Consider the following 11,036-nt stretch of genomic DNA (forward strand, 5'->3'; position numbering starts at 1 on the left):
TGAACAACGCACATCCAGCCAGCAGGCAGCCAGTTCTCACGGACAATAATCGCAGGTTGTAATCTCAACACAAATACGATGGTACTACGGAACAATGTTACCTTGAGAATGCAATTAGATGTAGAATATGAACGTATGTAGCGATATCTTAAAAACTCAGCTTTGTCTTATGGTACAAAGATTCGCTCCACTGGTCTGTTTGACCTTTGTCTGTTATATTCTATTAATACAGTGCAGGATACCTAGCTTTTATATATTTAATCAGTTAGCACGGTTTACGGCTAGTTTCAATAACCTATCCTAGGGTAGAAGTCCAGCCAAATCGCGTGATACTTTGAGGGCAGCAATGTAGTTTTCATTTGCCTTTTGAAAAATACACACTTTAGACTCTTAAACATTAACAAGTACTTTGGTTCTTAAACATTTAAAGATTTTGCAGTGCATGTTTTTTGCTTAACTGATTTAGGTGTTCATTATACTGCGATAATAGAATCAAATTAGATCGCCCCAGCACGCTATAAATACTGTCTAGCAAATTGTATTAACTTAATAGCTGTCGGTCAAAACAAGTTGGAAAACCTGTGAGCATACATTATTAATACTATACGAGTAAAAGGAGGTATCTGGGACAGTCTGGGGTTGCCAGTCTACGCAAAACATTACTATAATTCTGTACAACGACCCCGAAGCCTGTTCGAAGAGGCAATGCCCGCGTAAACATCAATTTACCTAATTAATTCATGCTACAAGACAGGCAACTCGCTCTGAAATATGTTGGTCGTAATTATATTAATATTCGCATCCTACTTTTATTGTTCAAGTAAAAATATTGAGTTACAAGAATAAGTAAAAAACAGGGAAAGTAGGTGCACCTAAAACGTGGTAAAGTATGCGGACGTTAAGGACAGCGCATCGCCTGTCGACCGTGAAGTTGTTAGTAGAATTGGGCATTGGGGGCAAATGCTATGAATAGAGTAGCACAAAACTCACTACTTACGGTTATTACCCCACCGTCCCGCAGCGGAACGTGATTGTTGTCTTCCTATTGTTGTTAGATTTTGCGTGGTATTGTAAGTAGCGAATAACCCCGATTGTTTCGAATCAATATTAGGTCTTTCTGATTACTTAAAGGTGTTATAAAATCATGTTAACGGAACCTACTTCATATACATCACGATTATTATGCACTTAGTTTGTTATCGACCAAACAACTTAAATAATTAATAAGATACTATTTAATCTGACCCTAATAAAAAGTAATCAAGTCCTGATATTTTAAGTAAAACATATTTTTAAAATTTCATACTTTTTATAATAAAAATACATACGTAAGTACCGTGTAATAAATAAGTACATAATTATGAAAAATCACTTATAATTAAGTTGTAAGTATTGTTTGAAGTTTTATAAATAACTATCTAAGTAACAAAAAGGTTCTCACGCCGAATGTAAGTAGGCAACGTGAATGGACATAACTTATTGCGAATTGCGATATGTTTATTTAAGAGAAAAATATACATATGACTACATCATACTTATGTCCCTTCATAAATATATTATTATACACGAATATGGTTATTATAAATTACTAGCCAGTACCTGACTAGATACTTACTTATAGACATATGGCATGAGATGGCAATAGGCTTGCTCCCTAATACATATGGGACTAACACTAATAAATTGTCGAAACTACATACAAAGCGTGATGTTAAGTTTGTATGCTCCCTATCGGAATCCATACAAAAGAGCAGCACTAATTTCACTTAAGTATATTATGAATTATGCGAAATTTTGTGAGGATGAATGTTTATGTCAGTTACTCTTACGAAAAAACTACTGGACGGATTTTAATGAAATTTGGTACTTAGATAGTTTATTTCCTGCATTGACACAGAATACTTTTTACTCTGAGATTTTTATTACACATACTATGTCGCAGTCACAAGTTATAAGACAATACTAGCTTACCCGCGCAACTTCGCTTGCGTCACATAAGAGAGAAAAAAAATTGCCCGTTTTTGTAACATTTTCTATTGCCACTCTGCTCCTATTAGTCGTAGCGTGATGATATATAGCCTATAGCCTTCCTCGATAAATGAACTATCTAACACTGAAATAATTTTTCAAATCGGACCAGTAGTTCCTGAGATTAGAGCGTTCAAACAAACAAACAAACAAACTCTCCAGCTTTATAATATTAATAATTTTCCCCGTTTTTGTACCATTTTTCACTGGTACTCTGCTCCTATTAGTCGTAGCCAAATGATATATAGCCTATAGCCTTCCTCGATAAATGGGCTATCTAACACTGAAAGAATTTTTCAAATCGGACCAGTAGTTCCCGAGATTAGCGCGTTCAAACAAACAAACAAACAAACAAACTCTTCAGCTTTATAATATTAGTATAGATTACTAGCTGACGGGCGCAACTTCGCTTGCGTCACATAAGAGAGACAAAATTTTCCCCGTTTTTGTAACATTTTTCACTGGTACTCTGCTCCTTTTGGTCGTAGCGTGATGATATATAGCCTATAGCCTTCCTCGATAAATGGACTATCTAACACTGAAAGATATTTTCAAATCGGACCAGTAGTTCCTGAGATTAGAGCGTTCAAACAAACAATCAAACAAACAAACTCTCCAGCTTTATAATATAAGTATAGATAGTATAGATTAATATAACAACGTCATAAACTTACCGTAGCGATGATTTCGTGCCGTTTCCTGGCCTGCAACATTGTGATCTTTTGCACATGGTCCAGCGCCGTGTGACGGAAACATGATCGAGTCGCCAGCAAGAGATTCACTACCTCCTCCACTTCAGTCAGTTTGTGGCGCGATACCTTAACAAAATGTCAAGGATTACAAACATATCATTTCATTTGCTTATTGAGGTATCTAATCTGACGTCTACTGAACAGATTCTGAGTAGGGATTCTTGTAAAAAAGCTAAGCGCGGCGGTTCGCACCGCGACGGAGACAGGAGAGCGAGACAACACTGCGACCATCGCATCGCCTCATAATGAACACCCTGATACAGGAGCAGCATAGGATAAATGTTTCCACGGACTTTTCTTTTTTTTTTTTTTTTTTCACACACGGTCATTTGATTCCAAACTAAGCAGAGCTTGTTCTATGGTAACCAAATAACTGATAAACATACTTATATACTTCTAAATACATACTTATATAGATACATAAACATCCAGGCTCAGAACAAATATTCGTGCTCATCACACAAAGATTTGTCCCGGGTGGGATTCGAACCCACCACACGCGGCGCTCCGGTTGTTGCGGCGAGGTGACCACTTAAACCACTGCGCCAAACGTGCAGTTATGTTTCTTTGGTTGTACTAAGAAAAAGGCATTGATGTTGAGCAGATGATACTAGGGAAAGAAAAAACTCTCTTAGTATTTGAAGCTAATCCGGTAACGACTACTTATCCTTTTTCACCAATGATTGCGTGTTGTGCAACACTATATTTATTTATAAAATCCGAGAAAGTTCCTAATTATCATGAATTTTGAAGTAAATGCTGATATAAACTAAAATATCTGTCTTGTAACACAGATATTATAGTGGTATTTTCGTAAATTAGGATTCCGGGATTAGGGCCGCTATTTGCTGACGGTTAAGAACATTAGCGCGAGTCACAGACGGATTATGTAGCGCTATCGTGAATATAACGTTAATACTCCCTTGACCTTTCCAAGGCCTAAGTTTAGGCAAGCTTCTTATAGAAAACCTTCAAAACATCGTAAAAGAACAACAGTTATAAATTTGTGGGTATACTTTGACGGAGTGAATCCTACTTATATCCTTCTAATATTATAAATGTGAAAGTATGTGAGAACGTATTATGTATGGATGTTTTGATACTCTTTCACCCAAATACTACTGAACTGATTACGATGAAATTTGGTATATAGGTAGCTGAAGACCCAGAATAACACATAGGCTACTTTTTATCCCGGAGTTCCCAAGGGTTTCCGCGCAAATGAAATCGCGGGCGGCCTCTAGTGTATTATATTAAGCTACAAATTATCATTGCATCGACTGCTGTGGCTTCGACACAAATAGTCCTGTGATCAATAAAACACGAAGCCGTTTTCCGTCTATAGGTATAATTAAGAGGGTATTGTATGTCTTATTCATCTCGTGGAAAATAGTCACCTACAAAGTGATAATTAATCGTTACAAGCTAGGGACTGGGCTTTTACGATTGTTATTTTTTTGCTACATTCAAATAATAATTATGTAATTAAAATCAATAAATGAAGGATATAAATAAAATTAAACAAAGGTTATGTTACATATAGGGAAAACATAGTTTTTTCCTTGTACAATACAGTATTTGATATGAGGAAAATTAAAATAAACATGACTAGAAATAACTTACCTGCGAATTCCTAATTAAAGATGTGTCCAGTTCATTTGAGATTTTATCAAAGTGATTTTTACTTTCTTTGACACCTTTGATGTCGCTAAAACAAAAAGGAAATCACATAGTATAAAGCAAAGTCGCTTCCGGCGTCTGCCCCTATGTCTTTAAGTATGTATGCTTAAATCCTTAAAGCTACGCAACGGATTTTGGTGCGGTTTTTTAATTAATAGGATGATGCAAGGTTTACATGTAAAAATTTTAAACGATTTTACAATTTTTACTTTTTTGTAAAATAAACGTTAAAGCGGGTTTAAACACGTTATTTAACAAAATTATAATTTTCGGGTAATAATTTTCGAAATAATAAGGTAATCATTACCAAAGCATGGACCAAGACCACTAGCAGCTATCATAATAAGAACACTAATGTAAACAAATAAACTTCAGTCAGACATAAATAAGGATTGGTCATAGTGTTGTTAGTTCAAAGATTGTTTCCTTCTATTTAAGTTGCTTTAGTGCTTAAGTCTATGTACTTTCAACTTAAATACAAACACTTAATACTTAACTTAACTTAACTTAACTAGAAAACAATTAATAAAAATAAATTTTTGGTCGAAAATTAGCAATTGTTTTAAGTATTGAAATAGACACACATTCTGCCTTACTAAACTAATATACATCATGTAATCTCAGATTACTTATACATACAATGCTTTGTCTCATATACAGATACAACATTGATTTGTGTCTGTCAGTGGTCCATCAATAACCAGTCACAGCTTACACAATGTTTATATTATTGTTAAGAAAAAAAAAATTGTCTATTCTCTCATGAAAATTTTACTTTCACTGAGTACTAAAATAGATCTCATGTTTACATTTAATATCCATTGCAGAGAACATAAACAGTCTTAAAATAATTTTATGAAGCATAAAACTCAATAGCTTTTGGTCCCCAACATAAATCAATGAACTTTAAAATAAATATTATTCTATCAAACTCCATTAACAAGCAAAAAGATTTATTGGAATATCTTTTTTAATGTGTATGCTTCTACTTTATAAGGATTTTAGGTTTTTGGTAAGATTATACTTGAGTTGGCAAACAGTGTGATAATAGGTTTGTGATAATATGTGACCTCATTACGTTAAAAGAAAAAGAGCTTTTAGAATACTTATTTTTATAACTTTAAGATGGCAACATATAAGTAAATTAAATTTACTCTACCAGCGTAACTTGGGTGATGCAGAGATCAATCATAGCAGGTGCAAGTCAATAAATGGGAAACCATGTGAAGTTTTTTTAGGATAAAAAATATTAAGCTTAAATTTTATATATTGATACATAATAGGTACTTATAATATAAATACAAAGTGTGACGTATAATATAAATACAAATATATGACGTGTATATTATAATTTTATATGTAATACTTACACTTTAATGAAAGCAGTGAGATTCTTGAGCACAGTCCTCTGCACCTGGTCCAGAAGTATGGAGTGAAACTTGTTCATCTCTTGGAGACTGTGGATCATTCTGTTGAGAGTGGCCATTACGGGAGGGTCTTCTGAGAAACTTCCCGTCAAATCCCATAGTGCATTTGTAAAAGTCCTTAAAACATAATACTGCTTAAAATTGTACATTTAATAATTTTACTTCAGTTATATTTTTTTTATTGTAAATTCAATTATCAATTTAATTAGCAATTGGCCAGCATGGTGGACTGAAGCTCTTGCCCAGCACTGGGACATAATGTAGCCTGATAATTACAAGTGTATAATCAATATTGTAGAATTGCAGTTTCTGAATTCATCACAGTAAACAATTACCATATACAGAATTATTTGAAAGTACACCATTCCTTGCAATAAACATTTATATTAATATAATTTTTATGAAGAACAGAGCTCTGATAACAATATTTTTATGATTCATAAATTTCTTTAAGAAAAATAGTTTATTAAATTACCATGAAAGACAATGAAATCTAGATATGTCTGTCTGTGTTCTTGTATTTAATAATCCATTGTTTAGTAATATAATTACTACATAAAGTCTAACTAAAGAAAAATAACCATTAAGTAACATATAACAGTGAACTGTGAACCTATCACAATACTTTTATTATCAACATTGTATACATTTAAACAAAGATAATTTTGTTAAGATAACAATTGTGTACACACTAATCTACAATCTAAAATTTATGGCCCATTAAAGGTTTTTATTTTTATCTTTCATATAAAAAGAAGTATTTATCACAATCATTTGAAACACAAAATCAATACACATGATAAGTAAACGAAAACTAGGCTGTATGAATCAAAAAAATATTTAGGTCAGTTTACAACCAGAATAAATTTAATCTAGAACCATTTCTGTTTTGTTTTGCATCACTTGCCAGTAAGGCATGTGTACGGAAATAGTACGTCATGAGATAAAAAAACAATGCAGTAAAAAAGAAAGGAGCACAATCCTTACCCTCTGTGACTCATATAGATTTTGCCAGATTCTATCATAACTGAACATGCTTTGAGAACTTTATCAAGCTTTTGTTCCAGCGAATCTATGCTAGCTTCTTCTGTTTCCAGCTGCTCCCTACAATAACAAACAGGATTTCTTATACAACAATTATCACGCACAACACGTACATATTTTCACTTTCTATCGATAACTTTCATTGATTAATTAAGTTTACAATACCTAAACTTGGGAGAATCTCTTAGACACTCATCGAAATCAATACGCGGCTTCATATTTGATACGATTATTTCACTGGAAAGTATAACAAATAAATTATTTCATTTCCACATCCGAACACAAAAAAACTTCATGCACCTCATCTATTGACATGACACTGACAGTTTGCAATTGAACTATTAGTGATGTTAACAGAAGCGTTATAACTCGATAATTATCGACAAAACTTCTTCATCGATTGTAATTAATTGTGTATACATAAATATGAATATTGTGATAAACGAAAACTTATAAATCAAACTGTTATTTTGGATATATGCAATACGGTGGTACACATGAACCAAGACAAACTGTTCAAACAGTTTTGTGGACCATAAGTATAAGTTTCATGTAAGAAACACTGTTTTAATAATAATAAATAAATAAATAAATAAATAATAAATGATTTAAGCAACGTTTACAAAATGTACTTTTGATTTAATTTATTGAACAAACTCACATGATTAAGAACTTAGAATGTTCGAACTTTAAACAAACAAAAAACAAATTAAAGACTCTTGGTTCCAAGTTATACCGGTAGAGTATAATTCAGTAATGTAGGTGGTAAACTACAGTGGTAATTTTGAATCTGGATAATGTGTACCTAACCAGTTTTTTGTCAGTCCTGCCTTCACTAGATAGATTTTACATACTCGTAATAAAATATGATATGTAAGATATATTTTACAAAGCAGCCGAAGAAACTTGTTTGCTTTAATAAATACAATTTGTTCTAAAGGTCCAAAATTATACATCGATACAACTTTTATCGTGTGCCAGCACTAAAGACAAGCAAAATGTCAAAACACTACACCGAGGAGCTTAGTGACCACAGTCTATATAAAAACAACACCGCTTCAAAGTCATCAAATTGATAAAAGTTAACTTACCAGAGGTTAGGTTACAAAATCTAGTGTTATTGTGAAATGTTTATCTAAATAACGTATGAGGCAATCTATTATTTTCCTCAGTGATATTTGGTAGTGCAAAAATTGATGTAGGTGATCTAGCCAGAAAGATTGTGATATTTTATATTTATTTACCTTTTATAGTTATATTTTCGGTCATAATAAAATGGCCCTTGATAACAGTAAATTTAAAAACCAACATATAATAAGTGTTCTATTATGTGCCCTCGCAATACCCTTATCCATGTCTTTGTGGATAATCAATTTAATATATTCAAAATTCATAACAAAGAATGAAGGTTTTGATGGTAAGTTTACTGATATTGATGTTGAAATAATTTATGACCTTTGAGCTAGAGATTGTTAGAAAACTGTATGCATAACATAAAAAGTAAATGTGAATGTTTTTAATATCTAATATAATGTAATATATCTAATAATAATTTTTAATTTTAGAACCAGTGGTGATATCCCCAGCGAGATGGTTGGCATCTTGTTTAATACCTTTGCTAGTAGCCACACATGGTTACAAGAAGAAGAGCATCACCATCAGTGGAGCACTACTTGGCAGTGCTATTGCTTTTGTAATCACCTTAAGCAATTATTCCTTTTTGGCATGTTTGATAACATTTTTCATATCATCGTCAAGAGCTACCAAAGTCAGGACACATCTCAAAAGAAAATTAGAAGCTGACTTTAAAGAAGGTGAGTTCAAAGTTTGAATGATATTTAATTACAATAATTGATAAGCAATGCAGACTGATAATGACAATGTGCTTTCTCAATAATATTATAAAATATGTATGTTATCTATCATGGATTAATTAGTTGTTTGAACTAGTAGAAACTATTCTCATGACAAACATATTAATTAATATCTGTACTGTCCAATGAGTCACATAATATAACTCATTGAACTAAGGAAAGAAATATTTATCCAAAGCGTATGAGACATATGAGTAATAAAATACCTTCATGAAAACAAATTAAAAACAGTATGAACATTATATTTATTTAATGTAATAATAGTTTGTTTTGATTAACAGTATTGATCTGCACACAAAAAAACTATTTGAATTATTAAAACTAAAGCTCTCCCAATCAGTTTGGATAATCCAGATTATGCTAGACTATAAAATAATTATGATATTTCAGGTGGCCAAAGAAATTGGGTACAAGTCCTGTGTAATGGAGGAATGGCAGCACAACTGGCTTTATTATACCTATTGGATGTGGGTGCATCTGAGCAACCAATAGATTTTATGAGAGACTATAGGGCATCTTGGCTTTCTATGGGCATCCTCGGTAAGACATAGTGTTTCACTATATTTTATGTACAATGATGACATTTTATATTATTATTATTAACCTATTCAGTGACGTTCATTTAATAATTTTAAGGTACAATAAATAAATAATTATACTATTATTTCAGGTGTGTTTGCAGCCTGTAATGGTGATACATGGGCCTCGGAACTGGGAACAGTTTTTTCTAACTCTGACCCGTACTTAGTCACAACATTCAAAAGAGTACCAAAAGGAACTAATGGAGGCGTCAGTGTTGTGGGAACACTATTTAGTACATTTGGAGGCTTATTAGTTGGGTTTTCACAATATTTGACACTCTACTACTTTTCTGAACGTACATTATGGAATTATGCTCCTCCACAATGGCCTATTATATTATTGGGAGCCTTCAGTGGTTTCTTAGGCAGTTTTATTGACTCTTTAATGGGAGCAACACTGCAATATTCAGGTAATATTTTTGACTTATATCTTTATGCAAACTTTTTAATTTTGTGCAAGTAATAATTTTGATTTATCTTATTTTTCAGGTGTAAGTAAAGAAGGTCAAATTGTGACGCACTCGAGTTTGTCAGTGAAACATATTAGTGGAAGAAATATTCTTGATAACAACAGTGTGAATCTCATAACAACAGTCATAATGGGTCTTTTAATACCTACATTGTGTAATAATGTCTGGCCTTTGTTTTGATATTTTGTACCATAAGAGTTTGTTACATAGATGGAGATATTAATGTTATGTTTAGATTTTAATTCTGGGTCAAGACTGGATTTTTTAACAGTCAGTTATTAAATTATTTAATATAGGGTAGCTGTTTACTTTGTTGTATAAATGTTGCATTTTATAGTAGATTTATGTGCTATTGGGTTATTAGTGTGGTTGTAGAGTCAATTAAATGTACTTATTAAGGCAATGATATAAAACAGAAATGACATTATTTATTATCATAATAATTTAGGTCCGGATAAGCTTCTAGTCTGATCCTTTGTAATTGAACAATATTATTTACTTAGTGTTAATCATCTAATGTACACAGAATTGGTGTATGTAGGCTAACAAAGTGAAAAGCTGAACAATAACCCATAATAATTGTCATGTAACTCAAGACTTAAGAGGCACTAGACTAATGGTGTCAATCGCGCTATGATTAACTAAGCATTCATGTGTAACTAATCCTGCTAAATTTTATTGGGATTGTTACAGCCATTTAGTCTCGATATTGAAACAGGCGCAAAGGTTCATAAAGATTGAACTACGGCCTTTTAATAATGTTTTAATTTATTGTTATTATAATTCGAACATTTGTGATTTTTTATTATCAGCTTAGCCTTTTTCCAAACTATGTTGGAGTCGGCTCGATATGTCCATTTAAATATTAGTTAATTATATTTTAAAACAAATAAATTTTTCGTATATTTTTTCTGGTTGTATTTTACTTATTCGTGTTTTCCTACCTACCAGCTACCTATTTATTGCATTTAAGTTAGATATAATATGTGTAATATGTTACGTAAGAATGCGTAAAACTAACGATTTACTATTGCTTGTAAATACTGCAATGTAAAGGTATACCTACGCGCGTGTTTATATTTAACGTAATTTATAATATCCGAACATATTACGTCCGTACACATATTTAATATCTTAGGTAGGTACCTATTCGAATAATTTGTTAAGCTTTTCAACGTTA

General features: G+C 32.2%; 2 protein-coding genes across 2 annotated transcripts in view; one reads left to right on the forward strand and one right to left on the reverse strand.

Annotated features, from left to right (window-relative positions):
• CenB1A (Centaurin beta 1A) overlaps positions 1 to 7,244 on the reverse strand; it is a 29,168-nt gene extending 21,924 nt beyond the window's left edge. The window contains exons 1-5 of the mRNA XM_076121371.1: positions 7,097 to 7,244; positions 6,875 to 6,991; positions 5,831 to 6,004; positions 4,404 to 4,488; positions 2,703 to 2,846 (exon numbers count right to left, since the gene is read on the reverse strand). Coding sequence (XP_075977486.1) covers positions 2,703 to 2,846; positions 4,404 to 4,488; positions 5,831 to 6,004; positions 6,875 to 6,991; positions 7,097 to 7,149 — 573 coding nt within the window. The 5' untranslated portion in view covers positions 7,150 to 7,244. The remainder of the gene's footprint in view (positions 1 to 2,702; positions 2,847 to 4,403; positions 4,489 to 5,830; positions 6,005 to 6,874; positions 6,992 to 7,096) is intronic.
• A 685-nt stretch (positions 7,245 to 7,929) lies between these two features.
• LOC142977912 (transmembrane protein 19) lies at positions 7,930 to 10,766 on the forward strand. The gene is made up of 5 exons (XM_076122040.1): positions 7,930 to 8,348; positions 8,497 to 8,745; positions 9,196 to 9,345; positions 9,476 to 9,796; positions 9,876 to 10,766. Exons 1-5 carry the CDS (start codon positions 8,207 to 8,209, stop codon positions 10,034 to 10,036), a joined length of 1,023 nt encoding a protein of 340 aa, XP_075978155.1. The 5' UTR covers positions 7,930 to 8,206; the 3' UTR covers positions 10,037 to 10,766.
• Positions 10,767 to 11,036: the final 270 nt, after the last annotated feature.

This window comes from Anticarsia gemmatalis, chromosome 13 (assembly GCF_050436995.1).
Source record: "Anticarsia gemmatalis isolate Benzon Research Colony breed Stoneville strain chromosome 13, ilAntGemm2 primary, whole genome shotgun sequence".
Taxonomy (NCBI): Eukaryota; Metazoa; Arthropoda; class Insecta; order Lepidoptera; family Erebidae; genus Anticarsia; species Anticarsia gemmatalis.

Bases quoted from the DNA above. Each gene is read 5' to 3' on its own strand.
- LOC142977912 (XM_076122040.1), top strand. From the start codon at position 8,207: ATGGCCCTTGATAACAGTAAATTTAAAAACCAACATATAATAAGTGTT. The intron at 8,746-9,195 runs GTGAGTTCAAAG...ATGATATTTCAG, and splicing joins AGAAGCTGACTTTAAAGAAG to GTGGCCAAAGAAATTGGGTA. The intron at 9,797-9,875 runs GTAATATTTTTG...CTTATTTTTCAG, and splicing joins AGCAACACTGCAATATTCAG to GTGTAAGTAAAGAAGGTCAA.